Below are 21626 nucleotides of genomic sequence, written 5' to 3' on the forward strand. Positions count from 1 at the left end.
GGGCACTAGACGATACGTAGTGGGCGAGCTGTTTCTACAAGAACCTGTCACACATGCATGTAGCACACAAATGCAAATACATGTAAAGGCTGCCTCAGATACCAAGTGAACAACAACGTGTCTCATTAACATCTAGTGTGAAATAAAAAGATTCTTTAGGATGGTTCAGTGCCGACTGTCTACAAATTACAACAAGAAACATCCATTAAATATGGAATTTGGATAACCAGCCCTCCCGCTGAAAACTGGAGCATGTGATATCTAATTAAGAGTTCCTTAAATGCCTGTCAGTACACAGTCGATAGCATCAAATTATCAGGACTTGCGTGAAACATTTTAGAAATGTTTACTGCTGTTCCCAACCAAAGGCACTTCACTCTGCTGAGCATGACACAGACGAACCACCGATCATCACCTGCTACAGTACACTTCATCAACAGTTTTTGGTTTTTGATTCATAAATGACTTTAATTCTGACATAACATCATCTAACTGGCAGAAACCAGTCCTGGACTGACTAAAGGGAGTAGAAAACGAGCACTGAATGAGCTGTCCTGACACGGAAAAATGAAAAACAGGTGTCGACGCCTCTGGTCAGGGCAATCTTCAATTTAAATGTGGACGTACTGTAATAACATTTCAGGCTTTAAACTTTTTTGAGGATGGACATGTTAAAGCTCAAGTTAGCTGGTGCAAGAATATTGAATTATTCAGCATTTCTGATCAGAAAATCACAAGTTTGTTTTAACTACTTAAGACCTTTCCTTCCCACCATGAATGACAGCGTCTATAGTTTTAAAGATTCACAGTGCTTCCCAACGGACTGACCATAATATATTTGATATTTACAGCTATAATCCTTAAGATTTTCATGAAATTAAACTTTTTATGGTCTCAATTTGTCAATTCAATGTATCATCTTTTTAAATGCTGTAATTACCTCTCAATGCAGCATTTTTTGTGGCGTTAGTGGCGGAGTCCGCCATCTTCCTGCTGGATTCAATTACCTCACAATCCATGTATGTGATTCAGCATTACTGTTCAAAATTGTATCTAATTGCCATCAGCCTCATTGTTTACTGTGAGGCTCCTACAGCCTTCTCAGAGCTGTATCAAGGTAATTCTACTGCTGCTTCATATTGAAAATATTAAACTTACACAATACAGAGTGGCTTTTATTATGAAGCACTCACAGGAAGCATCGTGTGTTTGTAACCAGGGTTAGCGCCGGCGGCAATCACCGAGTCAGCCAGGACTGAAATCTAAGAATCTTTAACATGCTTTTTTATTCAATCTTGATGAAGAGTCACTCGTTGCACAAAAAGGTACCTGAATTTTTCAATTTCACTTATACTTTCTTATTAACATAAATTTTAGATAGTGTTCCTGGAATTAAAATATAGTCTATATGCTACTATCAATAAACAATTTCCCAAAGTTTAGAAGCTATTCTGTTTTTTTTTTTTTTAAAGAAAACATACAAAAAGGTTAAAAATTTGATTTCATTTCTTTGGGACAAACCTCTTTTTTGTGCAAGAATGCAGCTCACACAATTTGCAGTGGCTATCTGTAGAAAACCACCTCTATACTGTCCTATATGATAATGCAGTAGTTCTGGTTATTGGTGATACACAGGGTCTGACCTTCAGTGTCTGTCAGTATCTTGGTAGATAGCACACACACTTTTGTCACAGGGGGCAAAATTGTGAGATTTTGTTGTTTTTTTTCTCCTCGCGTTGACTTTCCCGTAAACACATGACAGAAATACCACTTTGGTTTCCATCATCAGCAAAATACAGATTTACTATGAGAAAGAGCGGAAGAAACCAATTAGCAGGAGCCGTGACATCTCCTGGTGATATCAGAGTCAGGATGTTGCCGGGAAAACAACCCAGGTCGATTCTCATGTGTTTCTATGGCTGCACTGCCACTGTGCTTTTACAGCTAATGAGCATCCAAATGGTTGGAGTTAATATTTATGTGTTGGAATGCTCCTGTTGGGAGCGATTCTGCAGCATACTGTGTTTTATCCGATGTTAATTAAAAATTAGCTAATTATTGCTGTGATGTTCTGTGAGCAGCAGTGAGAGTGCAGCCATTTCCTTCCTCAATGAGTCGATGCTGTTTGGCTGAAGACACTTTTGAAGAATTCTCTTTTTGGACATTTTACCTCCAATGTCACCATTAATCACCAAGCAAAGGCTATATGTGTGTGTGTTTGAGTCTGTGTGTGTGTGTGTGTGCGTGTCAGAGTGTGTGTGTGTGTGTATAAGTGAGTGTGTTATTCCTTGATGAGTCGATAGATGTGGTGCTGTGCTCCGTGCTCATTGTTGGACACCTCAAACACACACGCCATACACAGCAAGGTCTCCTGAGTGTCTCTGTTGCTCACAACCTGGACACACACACACACACACACACACAGACACACACACACACACACACAGAGGAAAGAAAGGATAAAAAAAGGTGTTAAATGTGAATGTTAATACAGGGAAATTTTGAATAACTTAATTATACACACAGATTAACTGACGTCCTCACCAGCAGAATAGTGAAATTCTCCAGCACACTGTTCATCATGTATTTCTCAGGCAGGTGTTTGAGCTTGTGGATGAAGTTGATCATGTATTCACACATCGGGGAGCGACTGATTCTGTAGATGAAGCGCCCGTTTTCAAACCTTGCGTACTCCGTCTGAGAGAGAGAAATCAATTACCATCCGATCCTGGATTACTGCCATTAACCAGAGAGCACCAGAACAATTTGAATCCATCCTCACCTCCACCTTCTCGACCACCTGCTTGCCGAAGGAGCACACCTTGGTGGAGCAGGTGATGGTCATGTTTTCTGAGCTCTCGTATTGGCTGGTGACACCGTAGAAGGCGGCGGGGTCGTCCTGCATGTTGTGATTCAGGTCCGCCTGGCAACCACAGAGCAAATACATCGCGCAGTTAATGACAGTGGAGATGTCACTGATCCATCTACACGACCGGGAACACGAGAGCAAACATGAGAAGAGGCATTATCCCGCCTTCTGCCACCCAAACGTTGGCCAGCAGTGCCCTCTGCTGGTTGCTCGGCTGCTGAACATGTCCTCACACTGCTCAGTCTGCAGGACTGACTGGACCCCCTTATTACACGGCTGAAACTGATATCACAAGGTCGTCCACTCATCAACATTACATCCATCTGGAATCGGGCACGTGTGAAAGAAATTATGTAGTAGCTCAATTTCCATCAGGCAAAGGGACAAAATAATCAGTAATTTTCCCTCTGGATACTAATAGTCTGTTATTTTCCAGCGCAGAGTGGAGCGCCAGTCTGGCCTGTCTGAGACTCAAACCTAGTGCGCACAGTTTCTCACATGAATGGACAGTTTTTTATGGGAATTAATTTCCACTCATTCTGTTTCTCCATCATGGAATTTTACTATTGTCGTGTCTTTCTGCATTGAACACACATCTATCATCTGTTGCTCTCCCTTTCTTCCCCAAGCAAAGGTTTTTTTTTAGGGAGGTTTTTCTTTATCTGAGTCGAGTGTCTCGGGCCAGAGGGTCTCATATGCTCCAGTAAACAGTAAAACCCATTGAGGCAAATTTGTCATTTTGGCTTATATTAATAAAACTGACTTGACTTGTAATAGATGTCTCATGCATCGGTTGAATTAACCAAATTCAGCCTGGCATTTTTGGTGGCTTTAAAAATGTTTAAATTTAAAATAAACAATGTTTGCCTGCACAGCATGAGCTACGACTGTCTGACCCCCTGGTGCACTGCTGCTTGTAAAAGGGTTTAAATGATTTTTCAGAGAAACCTATTTTCCCCCTTCATTGTATTTGAGCAGATGCTGAAATCTCAGGCACGGAGCAAATGTTTTGTTGTAATTTGGGTGAACCGGCCCTTTAAAATAGCGGAATTTCTACCCAAACCGTTGGCGCTGATGAATATGTGTGACAAACAAATCCACTTCCCAAAAATCCTGGAAGAGACTAAAACAAGAGTCTTGTGTAACTTCGTGTCGTTGAAGTTGTTTAATAGGAGCAGTGAGAACGTGCTGCACCTGGAGGAGTGAAGAAGGGTTTGTACTATTTGTAATGAGTTCTCCAAGGAGCACCGTGTGTCTCAGCGCAGAGAACACACACACACACACACACACACACACCATATGCTAAGTCACCCACTTATACATTCACTCACGCACGCACACACAAGCATCAAACTGTGCTGTATTAAAGCAGCAGATTAACAGAAACACACTCCACTGTGGTAGATCACAGAGCTTTTTAATTAAATTCAGAGGGGAGGCGCTCGACAAGACACACGCTCTCTCCCCCTCTTTGTTTTCATGCTACAATCACATCTCATCACTCCTACCCTACTGTATACCCACTGCACAACCTCACAGCTACATTACCATGTATCCTGTCCTGTGCTTCGATAATTAACCGTTCATTATTCCCCATTAATTGTCCAATCATAGCTTAGCAACCGTAACTAGGCACAGCAGTCCTGTCATGCTTTGGATTTCTCAACACGCTGGGGGTGTGTACACGGGTGTGCGAACCGAAAACGCACGAGCAAAAGTGTAAGGAACGGATTATACAGATTTGTCTGATGTAATATGAGCTGCAACTGTTACCTTGTCCTGCTAACAAATCTAACTCTATTATAGTGCTATGTTTGCCAACCACAGCGGTAAGTTCTCATCCTACACGCCTTTCTGCTTGTAACATTAAAAGTGTTGGCCTAGCAACAGTAACTTGGGGAAGAAAAGTTGCAGTGAGAATAAAATCTAAGCCAGGACCAATTGGAAGACTTTAATCAAATCATGTCACGCGCAGCATTACTCTGATGGACAGAGAAATGAAGAAAAGCGTGCGATGCGATCTGTTGCGAAGTGTTTCGCCGTACTGCAACTGAAAGAAGAGTAAAGTGCGAAGCGTACGCAGACACACAGGTGGAGACAGAGCAGCCTGTGAGTCAGGAGGTGAGCAGGTGTTCAAACAAAGCGGCTGTGCTTTCATCAACCCACCACCTCCATATCCCAGGTGAAAAGAAAGAACACACACATACATACATACAGCAGACACACACACACACACACACACACACACACACACACACCTGTCAGTAGAAACAAAGGCAGGGCACTGGGTGGAAAAATACAGGAAGAAAGTGGGGTACTGCTAACCCTGCCCTCTGATGACCAAAGAAATTTCAAAAACAAAATGAAGGAAAACAATTGTGCTAAGTGAGAAAGACTCTTTCCAAAATAACCAGACACAATCTGACGGCTTCATATCCCAGATGGATGTGACGCAGGCATAGAGAGGATATAGAATGAAAACAAACTCTCACAGGAAGTGGGTGAGTGTTCGTCTGCTCACCCAGAACTTGATCAGGTAGAAAGCATTTTGCGGGCCCTTGCTGAACAGCTCCTTGAGGCCGCCCTTCTTCTCGGGGAACTTGTCGTAGATCTGCCTGATGTCCACGCACTCCAGCATGGGGTCGCTGTAACTCGGGCTGTTCTGGCTGATGTTCACAAACAGGTGCTGCAGGGGGAGGGGGGGGGAGGGGGAGGAAACGGTTGAGATAGGCGAGCGCGGAGGCAGAAAAAACAGAGACGAGACTCTTTTCTTTTCATTCTGATGTTCAGGTGAACACCGCGGCCTCTACAGGACTGTTCCGTGTCTCTCTTACAATGCATCTAATTTAGAGAAACAGGTCGATGGAACATTCTGCGCAGTGTCCTCAGACTTGAGACATTAAAGGCGTTGTGTTAACTTCTCAGCAACTAGGGGAGCTATCACTGGTTCGTTTGTGTCTCACACTAGCACACAAGTACGCTTGGTCAACTGATCCACATACTAAACAAAAATAATTAGAAAGGCCCCACAAAGGCAGGGAAGAAGCTGGCGAGTAAACATTGATGTGAGCAATGTACATTTAAAGTATAACGATACAAATAGTAAATGTTTTATTTCAGAGGGAAATATATTCAATATGTTTTTAAAGCCTTGAGAGTACCTGTGTTCTCATAACTAAACACACATAGCTGTGTTGGTTTAGAAAAATGATTGGTTTATCATTTCCCGTGTTGGAAATGCAATTTGAAAGAGATTAACAATGCCACAATAAGCAAAGTTTGAACAATGTTTCAAGCAACTGTCAGATTACTTAGGATTTGACTTTTTTTAACAAGACACAACAACATCCTTCTTAATCTTAGATAGACTTGTGATAATTCTCTGTTTCCTTTAGCAATGCATGGAACTGTAGTCACGTTTGTCCTTGTCTAACATGTTACCTAAATAATAAACGTTCATTGTGATGAATTGTTTGTACCTGGGAGGCCGTCATTTACAATAATGTAGAAATTATGCAGTAAATGTGACAACTTCTGACAACAGAGTCTATTTCAAAGTCAACACAGAACAGTTCGAGGTTTTTAACTGTCCAAACAGAAAGCAACAAGATGAATGCCAGCTGTCTGCGGGACTGAGGCAGAAAAATGACAGTGAGTCCACAGCGTGGCAGGATGACAGATAGACTGAGCAGACAGAGAGATAGAGCTTTACAAAGGTTATTCATACTAGGATGCACACAAAGGGCCTCAACGCTGTTCACTGCTGTGGGGTTATCTGTCATCTGTTTACGGGACAAGAGGGAGTGCTCATTGTAGACTGGCGCTGTGAGTGTGTGTGCGTGTGTGAGTGTGTGAGTGTGAGTGTGTGTGTGTGTGTGTGTGTGAGTGTGTGTGTGTGTGTGTGAGTGTGAGTGTGTGTGTGTGAGTGTGTGTGTGTGTGTGTGTGAGGTACTCACTGGCTCCTGGTCCCTCTGTGTCTCCAGGAAAGATGAAAACTCCACCAGTCGTAGTTTAGTGGTGCCGATGGAGCGACCCTGCCACGCTGGCTCTCTGTGTGTTTGGGCTGCAGTGGGAGGCTCGTAGCCTACGCGCCACACACACACACACACACACACAGTTTGTTTAACCTCACTTCACCACTGCCATTGTGTACAATCATGCTATTTAACAGGGTTAGCAGTAATGCTAGCATTATTCTCCACTACGAACGTGTACAATTTATGCCATTACTGGAGTCTCATGGACAAAGCCTGGCTCAGGTCAGGCTGCAGCACTAAAAAGCAGTTGACAAAAGTAGGTGAAAAGGGGGTAACAACGGAGAGGACGCCGAAATCTCAAAGCTCATACGCTCCATTTGAAATAAAAAAAAAAAGGCTCTCTCTTCTCATTTAGTTTCCTGCTATTGTAACTGACAGCTGCCATCACCCACCCTGAGTCAAATTCACAACCGTGCAAGGACCTCAATGAATTGTTGAAAATGTATTGTGGAATAAACAACAAAAGATGGGTCAGATGAAAAGTTGCTTTCTTACATTCCTAGACCCATACTGCAGTAAGTCAACTGGCCGAATAAGCCCACTTGTGAGCCCGAGGGCCATCTGCATGTGATAAACCACATATACCAGAGATATACATATATATACATATATATATGTATATGTATATATACATATATATATGTATATACACACACACACACACACACACACACACACACACACACACACACACATATATATATATATATATATATGTATATCTCCGGTTATATACAGATACCGGAGCTGTTGTCCACATTTTTAAAATATTCAAAAGCTGTGGATATGTTTGTGAGGGCTTCCCGTGGTGGCCGCTATGCTAGAAGCAAGCAGTCAACTTTCCCTACGGATGTTGCTGCAGGGCCTTTGGACGCTGCGTCCACACTGTTAGCTATTTCACTAACATAAGTACATGTTCCCCCAAATCAGATAACTAGTTTAGCCTAGCTTGCTAACAGTAGGACTGATTCCCACTAGACATTACTTTTTGTTCATTTTTGTGTCATAGTGACACCCTTTTCTCTTCTGTGACCTCCCCCACCCCCACAAGAAAACCACAAGGGCACAGTGGAGACCCAGGTGCTCAGAAGTGAAAAACCACCCTGTAGAGAGCCGGTGGCCTAAATGGCAGGAGTGAGGACCGCCTGTTCGCTTTGCAGAAAGGAGATAATTGCACCGTGGTCCTTCTCACCTGAGATTGTGGTGGTCCCTGCTGTCTGCACCGAGTAGGCTTGCTGGGAGAACGGCTTGATACTGAAAGAAACAGAGCCACGGACAAACAGGACAGCATTAAAAAGGCTGAAAGAAGAAGAGACGCAGTCGAGCCAATCACATTGTACCTACATTATACAGAAAGGAATTCTGTCCTGTGCCTTGTATGAACACTGGCAGGAGAACAGAGGTCAAGAGTGTCTCTGATTTCAGTAAAAGCTATACCAGCACCATTTACTACCATTATCATCATCATCATGTAACAGCAGCTGAGGGGTTTGAACTTGGTGCACAATGGTCCCCACTTGCCTTGTGAACAGAAACTAATGTGAGATATGGATACAGCAGGGGAGCAGGATTTAAAATCCAAGTCCACCAAATGTGACGACCCTCTGCATGTGCTACTCATATTAAAAAAAAAAGAGCCCTAACACTGCCTTAAGATGAATTCAATAAGTTTACCTATACAACCAGTCATGCATTAACAAATGCAGGTCAGTGGTTCCCACGTCTAAGCAGTGACACAGTTCAACACTGAAATCAGTAATTATATGTTAGACACGAGTGTATAAGGTGAGAGGGACTTACTCTTCTGTGGCGGAACTGGACTGTCCTCCAGGAATCATCCCCTGCCACAGCTGAAAAGCAACACACACACACACACACACACACACACAATAACACACTTAAGAGGTCTGTGTGTTGTTACATGTGTACCAGGACTTCAAACCACACATTTACAAAGCATAAACCCAAACTCTATTTATTCTCTTCAGATAAATACAGTGTGTGTGTGTGTGTGTGTGTGTGTTACCGGTGCGTTGCCGGGGAAGCTGGCCCGCACTATTCCAGGCAGGAGCTTGCTGTGTATGGCGGTGGCTGAGACGATCTGAGCCGAGGACATGGAGGAGATGCTCTGCAGAGCCTTCTCCTTGGCACTCTGGTCCTGCGCGGCAACAAACACACACGTTAGAATCTTCGTCGTTGTCGTCGTGACGCTGAATATGCTTCACATTGTGCCGCAACACACTCCAAACCCAAAGCAAGCACCAGGGCACCACACCCAGTCATGAAAAGCATGAAATTACATATACAGGGAATAATGATTTGAATTATCAATACTAAAGAAAATTAAAAGGATAATTAAAAATGATCTACTGCCACTGTCTGATTACACAAATGACCACAGAGCAATTTGAGTCAACTGCCCAATATGAAATGGCTCACTTGCAAACAGTACGAAACATCGTGGAAAGTGGAAGAGACACTTAGAAATTGGAAGCTTTCTTTGTATATTTTATTAGTACTTCAGAGCTAAAACTTGCTTTAAAGACAATAAATCCCTGATTGAAAATGCCGGGGGACATTTCAAATATGGAGCTTATAACTAAATATGATTTATTCCTTATGAGGCAGGAGAGTTAACTATTTACTCCAGTTTCAGTGCTTTTGACAGTCAGAGCTCCCCAGGCAGAGAAGGGGTAATGTCCTGCAAACTGTTTCCTTTCAGAAACCAGAGCTTCCTGCTGGAAGCAGCTGACCTGACTAAGTTTGAACTCACTTTGTCTTTCTAATTAGCAGCAAACTCCAACACTAATCAGTATCCGACCACGTACGTTCATGTCTTTATTCCCCGTTTGTCCTCAAAATGCCTCTCAGTGATGTTGCAGAGCACTTAGGGAATATACCTTCCCCTTTGCGTTTACAGTTTGGGTGTGGTGATCTGGCTCGTGGCCCGGGGGGGAAGGGAGTCATAGCAACAACAGTGGGAGAGAATGGAGCACAAAGAGTGCAGCGGAGCTAAATGTACCTTAGACAAAACACCACTGGCTAAGGCTGCCACCTCAGGGCAAAAAGTTACATACAGACGATTTAAAGTAAGTCTGAGCTTGTGGGCTCATTTGTAACATCTGAACTCAAAGCAACATGAAACTCGGGGCAGAAAACAGATAAATGAAATGGAATTAGAGATGCTGGAATAGCTGGAGGATCACTAATTGGCAGCTTCACTCAAGTTAATTGGCTCTGAGAGAAATCTCTCCTCCTAAGGGAGGTAATAACATTATAGTAGGCACTGAGAGGGGAATCAAGCTGGATTTTCATATTAAATACCAGGAAACATATGGGTTTGATAACATCCTTGACCCAAACTCATTTCTTTGAAATGACCAACCCATGTGTCTTGGTTGTAATGCAGGGACAGCTCTTACATCATGTTCAAACGGCCGGAAAGACTATACTGCATTTTGATTGTGCTATTACAGCTGAGACCATTCATTTATTAGATTAATTATTAGATATTATTAATTATATTTTTGTATAATCTAATAATTGTGCCAGTAATTTACAGTGACATACATTCGGAGTTATTCTGTGGTTTCCTTATTGCCAACAAATCGCGGGAAAAAAACAAAAGCAAAAACGTTTTATTCTGTCTGTTAATACTTTCCAACTTCCCCACTCCTCCCTTAAACCCTTTGGTCCCACTGAGGGTATACATTTCTGTTTCTTTAAAAAAAAAACAGGTTGCCAATGTTCCATTTGTTGGGGACTATTTTCAGGTGCGGATTAATATATATTTGGGGCTCTGTTTCCAGCAGCAGGACAGTGTGTTCATATCTTTCAACCAAAATATTTCCTTCCGACTTTAAACCTCTCCAATGTGACATTTGGCTGTTTTTCTCTATTCTATAGAATTGGATATATAAATAGAATATCCTGGAGCTTTAGGATGTAATCTCAGGCTGTAGTAAAAAAACTGATCATAAAAATAATCCACAGATTAACAGATAATGAAAATATTAATTAGCTGCAGGCATAATGATGTATCCATAATAAAAGGCTGTGATTAATATCACAGCCCATATCACTTATATTAGCAGCTACCGTCTTATTCAGTTACAGAACAGTTCAATATTAACATGGCCAAATCTTAATATCCTTAAAACCTGCGGCCTGACGAACTTTGATCCCCATTTTATATACAGTTTAGAATTTGGCACATTACACAATAATATTCTTCATGAAATATAGTGTGCAATAGTACATTGATTCTGCCACATTGCACTGTTGCCAATGTAGATTCCCATTTTTATAACAGAATTTGTTTTTCAGTTTAAGACAGCTTATGCACATGTACTGTATCATCTGTAACCCATTAATATACTGAATGTTAGATGTACATTGATTCAAATAACCTTTACTATCAATTTTAATTTTCCATCCGTCATTTATTTTATGACAGCAAACATCAATTCAGTCCCCGCTTTGTTTCCACTCGGAGTTCCAACTGCTCTTCGCGGAAAACAAGCCCGCCTTTGTTGCTTTACATGAAGTTAATTACAACCAACAGCGAGGAAGGAAAAGAAAGAGGGAAAAAAGGAGGAGGAGGAGACACAGAGGGTAAGAGATTAATAGACTGAAAGGAGGGTGGAGAGAGTGTAAGAAGAGGGAGGGAAGAGGAGAGGAAACAAATGAATTAATGTATGGACATAAGAGAATGACAGGAAGAGGAGGAGGAAGAGGGGGGTGAAAACCTTAAAGGGCCTAATTAGACACCTAGGATACTGGAGTCACTGTGACAGGCATCCATCGTAGCCACAGTGTGAGGTTAACAAGCAAGGGACAAACACTGAATCCAGACTGCTGTTGTACATTATGTGGTGAAGCAGAGACGGTAAGATGAGTCTTATTGCCTCAACAGGCTCCAGGACAGCTCTGTTTTCTTAATTCAACAAGGTTTAAGTCGATAATTTAAACAACGATGATCTAAATATCAGCAGGGCGAATGTCTGTGACGTCTTCTTCCTTCTGGTAAGATGTTAAAGTTTCTGTAGGGTGCACTTTTCTTGCACCGCTCATCCATGCCATCAGTGTAAATCCTCACTAATCAGCTGCATTTACACAAAACAAACAGGAAACATCCCTTCCTGCGCAACACAGGGTTGTTCACACCATCCTCATCCCCTTACCTTTAGTTTGGATTGAAACTCCCTGGATTTTCTTCTGGCTAAGACCTGAATATGACTGGATACCTGGAGGAGAGGAGAGGAGAGGAGAGGAGAGGAGAGGAGAGGAGAGGAGAGGAGAGGGTAAAACGGAGGGGGGTTGGAGGGTAGAAAAGAGAGAACGGAGGACCAAACAGTGAGTTGCCATGGTTATGAAAGGACTATTGCCACACTAGAAGGGTACACACACACACACACACACACACACACACACACACACACAATACTACCCTGACAACAGTGAATAGACCCATCTATGCACATCTTTTGAGAGAGCGACACCTGGGAAAACAGGCCAGGAACTAAGATACTATGATTATACTACATACAGATGGTGCCACTTCATGTCCTGTTCAGAAATCTAAACAAATGTATTTCAGAGGCTAAATTGTACCCCTCTACCTTTTTTGACATCGTCTATACTGTTAGCTGTTGGGCTGAAGCTCCATTAGCAGCCATAACACTGACTTCAGTTTCAGTAAAATTGTGTTTACCTGGACAGAAATGTGATTATATGTCATTTTCTTTGCTTATATTTGCTGCTAACGTTGCAACAACAGCATAGCTGCTAACAGAAGCTAGTAAACAGGGCTAATACCTTCATTGTTTTGCCTGACCCGTGCTAGCAGCACAGAGAAGCTGCCATATTTGTTGTGTATTGTAACAATAAACCGAAGTATTTCCCCTACTTAATGTGTATGAGCAGACCATCCTTTAATTAAAAAGATTTCGTCTTTCAAAGGCCTGAGTACACCCCAGGAACCTGCTTTTACTATTTTTTACTGAGACGAAGACTAGACGAAGCTAATGGTGCTACAGCTAGCCTGGAGCTAACGTCTAGCCTTAATTTGAAAGCAGTTTAATTCCTGCTTTAAGCAGGAAAGTGACATTTCTCGTCAACTTTAGAAACGTTGACATGACATGTTTTTGGTAATATGAAAACAGGTAATATCATATTTGTCAAAGCTCGCACCACAACGCCACCAGGAGGCGCCAAGGAGCAGTGCACCCACCCCACACTTCAGTTACTGTGCCCCTCGCTTAAAAGTTTGGAACGCTGTGACATTGTACAAGTTACTTTACCCCACCCACAACCCATCCATTATCAATCAGGATGTTTCTTTTTACCAGACCCCAAACGATCCGCGGAGCAAACTGCAGCTAGATGTTACTGCAATACACACATCACTAATCTGTTCTGTAAATCTCTCTCATTGTGGGACGGGACGCACGATAACGAGCCCTAAGTGGAAACACTCCTAAGCATCTGTTTACCTGCGCCTGCTCCACACTCACTAGACATGTCAGTGAGAAGAAAAGCTGAATTAGTGCAATGTCACAGCTCCAAAAGCACAGCAAGAGCCGCCATTACGCACGGCGGCCATACCATTCATTCGCCTCACGCAGCCGCAAAGCATCATCACGTTATTACACGCCGGAGGGATGATCAGTGATCTTATTGAAACAGACTTTAAAAATGGCTCCGCAATGTAGCATCAAACCAAAAGATCATTAACAGGGAAACAACGGCTCGAATTAAAAGAAAAATGATTATGAAAGAAAGTTGTGTCCTCGCATGTGTGTCCTTGTATTTATTTTAAACTTAAGATTTCACTGTGTATTTTTAGTCAGATTATTGGAGAATTGAGGAGAATGCACTATTTCTGTGATTTCTTTCTGGACGGTTCCTGGGGAACTTTCAGGCCACTCAACACTAATTTGGTGCCCCCCCACCGCTATAAGCTTCGTGCCCCACCTTGGACATTTGCTGTGGCATCAACACTGCTCAGAGATCCTGTAAAATAATATCAGTTAAGTATTGTTTCAGGGTAACGAAGACCAGCTTTCCCAAGTTTCTCCTAATGAGGAAAATGGACACATAAAATCTTGCAAAATGCAGCTTTAAATCGCTTCAATCCGTCGTCCGAACTTAACCACTGACCATCTCTTTAGCCTTTCTACCATTCTTTTCATCCCTGCAGTTAGCACCGTTTCCCTCATCATGTCTGTCTAATGTGATATGCTGTGATACATACTGTAGACAGTGTGATTGGATTTAATGCACACTCCCATTATTACCTGTTTCCTTGTCCGCGTCTTGCCTGTTCGGAGTTTGATGTATCTGGCTATCAGCTCATTTCGACCTAGAGGGAAAAGACACAGGACACCAAGATGAAAAATGCACGCTGTTTTCTCTCTAACACACACACACACACACACACACACACACACACACACGTTAAACCCTATATGAACTATCTTTCTTTCTCACAGACAATCACATGCAGAAATAAAGTGACCCTGGCAAACAACTTAGTGCCTGATTTAATGCTGTTGACCCAACGACCCTGTGACGTGCAGTTTCACACAGTAGCGCTGTAATCACCGAATACCCCTGTTGAGCCCTCCAAACACACACACACACACACACACACACACACAAAATCACACACGCCATGGCCCTGAATACACATGACCCAACAATACAGGCATTCATGCAGACCGGCCGTCCCCTGATTAAAGGAACCAGCAGGCCAGCTGTACCCATGCTTACGTGTGTGCACGTACACGCACACACACAGACACACGCACACACACACGCACGCTTACAATGCTGAATAATTCAACCCATTCAATAGGGAGCACAGCAGACTCAGCATGACCTGGCTAGTATAGATTAGTGAGGGAGAGGGAGACCGAGAGAGAAAAGAAGCAGAAAACCGCAACGTTACATCCAGAAAACCTGTGACAGAGAAGTGTGTGTGTGTGTGTGTGTGTGTGTGTGTGTGTGTGTGTGTGTGTGTGTGTGTTTGTGTGTGTGTTTGTGTGTGTGTGTGTGCTCATGTATAACACAGATTAGTTGATAGATGCAGTGTTGTACAACAGTGGCCTCCACAGTCTGAGCAGGTTACTAATTTAGAGTCCTCAAAAATTCAAAGACGATGGTTAGTTTTAAATATTTTATGAAATAATGTAATTTGTCTGTTATTTTACTTGTTAACGAGCATGTTTGGTGCTCCGTGGCTCTCTGTTCGTCTCCTGGCCTGTTTTCTGTTCCGACCAAGAGGAAAACCAAAGTCAGGCCAGCTGGCCAACTGATGGTCAAGATCAGCACAAAGCCAAACCTCTACACACTACCCAAATGGCTCGCAACAATAGCCCTAACTAACTAGCAGATGGTGTGTGTGCATGTGTGTTTGTGTGTGTGTGTGTGTGTGTGTGTGTGTGTGTGTGTGTGTGTTCTGACCAATCCCACTCTCACCGAGATAGGGAGCTTAGACTGATAAAATCTACAGCTCCCCATGCAGGTGTTTTCCTTCTAGCGGTCAAAAGCTGCGACTGACGACAGCACACACACGCAAACACACACACACACACACACACACATACACACACACACATATATATGCATGCATGAGTGCCAACATACACACACACAGAGTGAGTCCTGGCTGCGGAGGCTGACATCTGACTCCAGAGGGGCCAGCTGGTCTTTCTAGGAGGCTTAACGGTGAATTATCATCCTTCACTAACCCTGCGGCACACATCCCTCACTCTCGCCCTCCCTCTTTTTAAAAAAACTCTAGCGCGCACACACACACACACACACACACGCTCACACACACCCGCTTCGTCCATCCATCCACCCCTGTTCTGGCTATTCCTGTTTTCCCCTCCTCTGTCCCTCTTGTAGTGAATGGGCTTTCCTTCTGCTCCCTCCCTCCTTCCCTCTCCCTCTCTCCCTCTCTCCCTCTCCCTCTCATGGCTCAGTGAAAGACTTCAAGGCCAAAGTCAGATGGTCATTAACCGTGACGAACAGAAGCACCCCCCACCACCACCACCACCACCACCACCACCACCCCCCCTCTCTATCTGCAGGCTGAAGCCACTCTGTGTACGAGCAGATATTGAGGGAGATGACACACTCGAAAAGCACAGAACAAACATGCCAGTTCTGGGATTCTGGATTCATTCAGCAAAGATTCGAGAACATGAGAGATCCACAAAAACAAAAGGAACAAGAAGCAGACTTGTAATAATGAGATCAAATGTAAAAGTGACTCAAATTACAGAAAATGTGAAGATGAAATCCAAATGAGGAAATGACAAAATTCAGACAAAGAGACTGAAACTCAGTACTTTCCACAAGGCAGCAACCATGGAAACACTAGAAACAAACTATAGACTGATTTGGGCACAGAAATACCTGTGAGAATGAGTAATATATCCACATCTGCAGCTTCCTGTATGTTTTGCTGTACTTTGGAAAACTTTTCTTTTCCGGCCTCCTGTAAAAGCAATACTGCAGCCACTTACCGTCTCTCAGTTAACAGACTGATTAAGAGCCTCAGCTGCTTTAAAGAATAGCTTCAAAACCCTTTCAGAATAAGTTCCCCACCTCGCTGACTGCGCTCACTAACAAGGCTGCAGCGGAGTGGTGAGTATTGTTGTGGACTCTGGGAAGACCTCAGAGACCACAGGGGCCGAGCTCTGGCCCAGAGCCTGGCTTCACTCAGGCCCAATGGGAGTTTGTGCCCGCTCCAACATCCCCCGCACAATTTAAGTGTTTTAAAGAGGCGAGCCTGAGATTTGACCCGATTCATTTTAGTTTCCATCTGGTACAGTGGTGCACCTCCCGAAAACCACCTGTCAATCATACAGCACTCAGCACATGTCATAATTTGAGTTTCTCACAATGTCATTTCAGGTACAAACGTCACTGCTCCTGCTGACCACACGGTTAATCTTTCATTTATTACAATCAGCTGTCAGGTCCTTTAAACAGGAACCAAACACTGGACATGTTTCTGTCACATGACGTCACCTGCACAGTCGGCCGACCGTTACAATGAAGATATGAAGGAACAGATTCTAAACTCTTTTAATAATCGCTTTTTTAAAATTGTGCCTGTTGGGACAGTATAATAGTCAGTAATAGAATTTGTTTTCATTATATCAGCATTTTTCTATCATTGTGGAGCTACATGTTGGTCATTTCATTATGTGACAGTCTACCATACTCATGTGATGTTTCCATAGGATACCAGGTGTAATCCATCTGTCTTTAGGCCTGTGAGGTTAATAATGTGGGACTGTATAGAGGCTTAGTTTTGCCTATAAATGCCTGAAGAATGTTTTCTACGACTAATTTGGGAACTATAAATATTTTTATATATAGATAGATATTCATTTTGAACCCCTTTTTATTTAAAGCTGCACCGACCATTCATATTCTAATGGTTCATATACCAACCATGGATCTAATGACTGATTGTAATGTAAGATGGGTACTGAGAAGAACTATCACACACTTCTGCACTTTCCTTTAGCTCCACATAGTGATTTATTGTCTTTCAGCTCATTGTTTTATTCATTTTTATTTTTTTGCCACCCAGCAGACACGCAGCAACATTAACATGCCGTCTTTACTGTTTTGGTTCAGACTTATTTGGCCTCATCAATCCTGTTTCTAGCACCAAAACACTGCTTTTGTTTTGACAGAGAAACAGGAGCCTGATATTTCCCGAAATATGCTAAAATGTGCAATTTATTTGCCTAAATTAAGTGTAAAGTTGCACACGCTTGGGCAAGGACATTAAAAATCGGGCCAGATGTTTGAAGTTAACCCACTTATCAGGCAGTATTTAAAAAGTATTGAGGCTCAGTACTAATTAAAATAATATGCATTGTCACAGAGACACACACACTCCATGCATTCTTTTCTTGACAAAACCTGCCGCCTGCATTACCCACAATGCAAGCTGGCCACCGACATTTCAGTCAGAGATTGGGATGTGTTATGCTAGTAGTGGCTAATGCACCCTAGCCTCCAGCAGGGATGGGGAGCGGGTTACAGAGGCCCAGTAAGCTCATTCCTTTCCTTTTTCTCATTTTTTCAGACTCGTAGTCTTCAGCCCCTCTGAGACACTGACTCAAGTGACGTCATATGAGGCAATTTATCAGACAAAGGCCACAACTTTTTCCCCTACACATGCAGCAGTACTCCGTAAGACCTGTAAACAGCCTGCGATATGAAAATTGGTTCACCTTCATTCTCCATTCTCGTTTCAGAGCATGTCTAACTTCATTTTCGTTTTTTCAACGGGGGTCACATATTTAGCAGAGTAACTACTTCAGATTATGTCAGCATGTAGACCAGACCTTTCAGCCCTGATGAAGGATGTGATGCTTAACTTCCATATAGCAGAAATTCAATTTTCAATTCAACTCGGGGAATACAGGAATGTTTTATACAATACAACAACACTGGATTTTAATTCAACTGTAATGAAGATATTTAGGAGTGATATTTGCCGTCTGTGACATCGCCGAGGTCTATACTTCCCCCACTAGCATTCACAGTATGTTGTAGCCTTCTCCAACACATCTGTTTTGGTCATGTTCCTGATCCACAGATTAAGAGACAGACAAGGTTCAATACCAATTAAATGACTTTCATATCCGCCCAGTAGATCCATATGATGTTTCTGTGTGGGACAAAGCCATTACATTGTACCTCTGGTGTACCCTTGCCAAGGATAATAGCACTATTATTCACCTTTTCATTCTCTCTCCCTTTCATACGCATCCATTTATGATTTTTCCAGTCTTCCCTCCCACTAAGTTCATCCCAGCACTTTTGCACATTTTCCTTCTTTTCTATTTCAGTGCATTTCCCTGAAGCCACAGGGGGTGTGGGGGGGGGTCTTTTTAGACCCACATAAGTCTCCTGCCCATCAAATATTACCTCTTTCTTTTCTGTAGGAATACTCACCTGCCACTCATTTGACCTTTAATGTTATGCTCAAGGAAACCACAAAACCACCATTAATGACATTGAGGTTTGAATAGCAAAGAAAGTAGTTTAAAGTATTTAAAGTCACCCAAGACTGTGTGCTTACACTGTGTTGGTTTTGCTTAAGTAGAAAAACATAACTGTGGTTTTTTTTTCTTGCAAAAGACTGCATGCATGAATAAAAATGAGAGCCCGTCCTTTTCCATGTGCATCATGAGCCAAAAATAAAAACAAACTAGATAGAGTTTCATAATTCTGGCTTGCACAGATGTTCTAGGAACGATTAAAACCTCGTGGATTCTTTGCCAAATGCTGCTCATCCCTTCTCGCCATTTCAGCTTTCCTGCTCTGCCTCTGAAAACAGACACCGTCTAACTCAATTAGGTCACAGTGATAAACGTGTCAACAACTTGGACACAAAGTCAACAAGGTAAACAATCAGTGCTGGACATGCCACCGAGGCAGAGAACAGAGTGAGCCCCATTGATTGGTGCCCGATCAATAACACGGGGGAGCTGTAATAGGAGTTTTAGCATCAGTGTGACTTCTGTAGGTCAGCATTTCAGTTGGCGTTGTGCTTCCCAACATGAGCACACTACTACGTGTGGCCAAAAGTAAATGGACACCAGTGTGCATGCATACTGTTGTGTACTTTTGACCTTAGACTGTTTTGGCACCCTTTGTTTAAATGAAGGGAAAGTGTTATTTCAATGTTATTTCATGCATCTTTCACCCAACACTTTTTTAAAATGCCCCCATGCACAAGAACAATTTATTAAAGCTGCATTAATCTATCTTTTGAAGGGAATGTTTTTAGCCACTTTGGGACTGGGCAACAAGCTGTAAACAACACTGACACATTATCATCTCATGAAGTTATGTGTTAGAAAGCACTTCAACACATCAAGCAACACCTCTCACATTCCACATATCAATTCTTCTCATTGTTCATGTGAAAACATCAGCGCAGCTTTAAAGAGCTGGTTTTCGGAGGTTGTTGTGGACAGGGCCTTGACCTTAACCCAACACATCACGACTGCGAGTCAGACTACTCACGCTACAGTGGCGAGATGTTCAACAAATACATGTAGTTGATGTCTTTGGCTCCACATACTTTTGGTCATCTAGTGTGGTTTTAAATCCATCAGGACCATGAGGTAAGGCAAATGTATGGAATGTACTCAGAAAAATATGATACTATCAAAATAATATCTGGGATTTAATTTAATTCTTAGAAGCCTAAAACTAAAGCAGTATCATAAAGAAATCACTAGAGTGCACTCTACATACAGAGAGAGAGAGAGAGAGAGAGAGAGAAAAGGGGGAAAAAATGACAGAGTGAAAGAGAGAGGGAGGGAGGCGCAGCTGGTGGCAGCCAGAGGACCATCTGTTCATCACTCTATTAGTTCACACACACACACACACACACACACACACACACACACACATACGTAGACTCTCTCTCTCTGTGTCACGCTCATTCTCGGAGACGCACACATGATGCACCTATAGGACGCCTCTATTTTCTCTCTCTTACAGTTCATCTTTATTTCCTGTGTCTCTGACACTCGAGGCCCTGAGAGACGGCCCCCACACAGCCGTCTGTCCACTAATTATCACAGTCTGACACTCCGCCGCAAACACTTGGCCAGCCAATCACTGGATGTGTTTATAACACTGTGCAGGGATGTCACATTCTACCACAACACACTGCGTGAATTAGCGTTGTCCAATCGGAATGATCCACACCAACCATGGCTCATCACTACAGAAATGTATTGATATAAAGGGATGCCGAAAAGAGGGGGGGGGGGGGAATAATAACTATATAAGATCTGATAATAATTCTATGGTTTAAAAGAAATAAGAACTCAGGTCAGGAGGTAGGGTGGGGGTAAAGACTTCTCCAGCATCACTCACCGTACATCTTTCCTTCGTCTGACAGAATAATCTTCCTCCTTCCACAGGGTGGGTAGATGGCCAAGGCCTCCTGGAAGCTCTGCTCGATGTCAGGGCTCCACACCCCCTCGGGGTCCCCGTCCATGGTCTTATCCCCGCCCGAGTCACTCAGTCTGTCCATGTCCTCCCCTGCACTCTCACTGCCGCTCCAGCTACCTCGCTCCATACTGGCAGCTGACGTTCACTAGCCAACGCGTACTCAGCCCTAATGCAAATGGTTTGAAGCCAAGACGGTGATGTGGTAAAAGCCTAAACTCAAGCTAATGCTAATACTAAGGCAATAATGAACTCCCAGAGGGGACAGCTAGTTGTGGACAACTACTGAATGCTAATAATAATACTGTAAATGGCTGGTAGACTGCAGACAACTCAGCTGGCTGGCCTGAAACCCAACGTCGGACAGCAGGAACCCTAAAATGGAAAAAACAGACAAGAAAAGTATTGGATTAGTTGTGATGTAAGTTGTGCACAGTAACTTTATATTGGTGGCTCCAATATTGGCTCAAAGTCAAATGGTTCTACTCTTGGCATACATGCAAACATGTGGCACACCGCAAAAGTAAAAGCAGATATTTACTTTTTTTTTTTACATTACCCCATTTTGTTTCAGGCTGAGGTGCAACGCTTCAACATCAAAAGAAATAAAACACAGTTTTACTTTCTGTTGACACAAGTCAGAGTTTCACAGGGCAAAACCACATACGAAGGCCTTTGTCAGTGACAGGTGACGTTTTGAAGTACGAGTT

The 21626-nt window shown here is 42.9% G+C and overlaps 1 protein-coding gene across 1 annotated transcript; it reads right to left on the minus strand.

Moving 5' to 3' along the window:
- Positions 1-1802: 1802 nt before the first annotated feature.
- tead1a (TEA domain family member 1a) lies at positions 1803-21073 on the minus strand. The gene is made up of 11 exons (XM_070830505.1): positions 20842-21073; positions 14205-14269; positions 12090-12152; positions 8933-9064; positions 8707-8756; positions 8099-8160; positions 6826-6953; positions 5391-5555; positions 2783-2923; positions 2545-2697; positions 1803-2395 (listed from the first exon to the last, which is right to left on the minus strand). The coding sequence occupies exons 1-11, from the start codon at positions 21044-21046 to the stop codon at positions 2282-2284; spliced, it is 1278 nt and encodes a 425-aa protein (XP_070686606.1). The 5' UTR covers positions 21047-21073; the 3' UTR covers positions 1803-2281.
- Positions 21074-21626: the final 553 nt, after the last annotated feature.

The sequence above is a fragment of the Pempheris klunzingeri genome, chromosome 5 (assembly GCF_042242105.1).
Source record: "Pempheris klunzingeri isolate RE-2024b chromosome 5, fPemKlu1.hap1, whole genome shotgun sequence".
Classification (NCBI taxonomy): Eukaryota; Metazoa; Chordata; class Actinopteri; order Acropomatiformes; family Pempheridae; genus Pempheris; species Pempheris klunzingeri.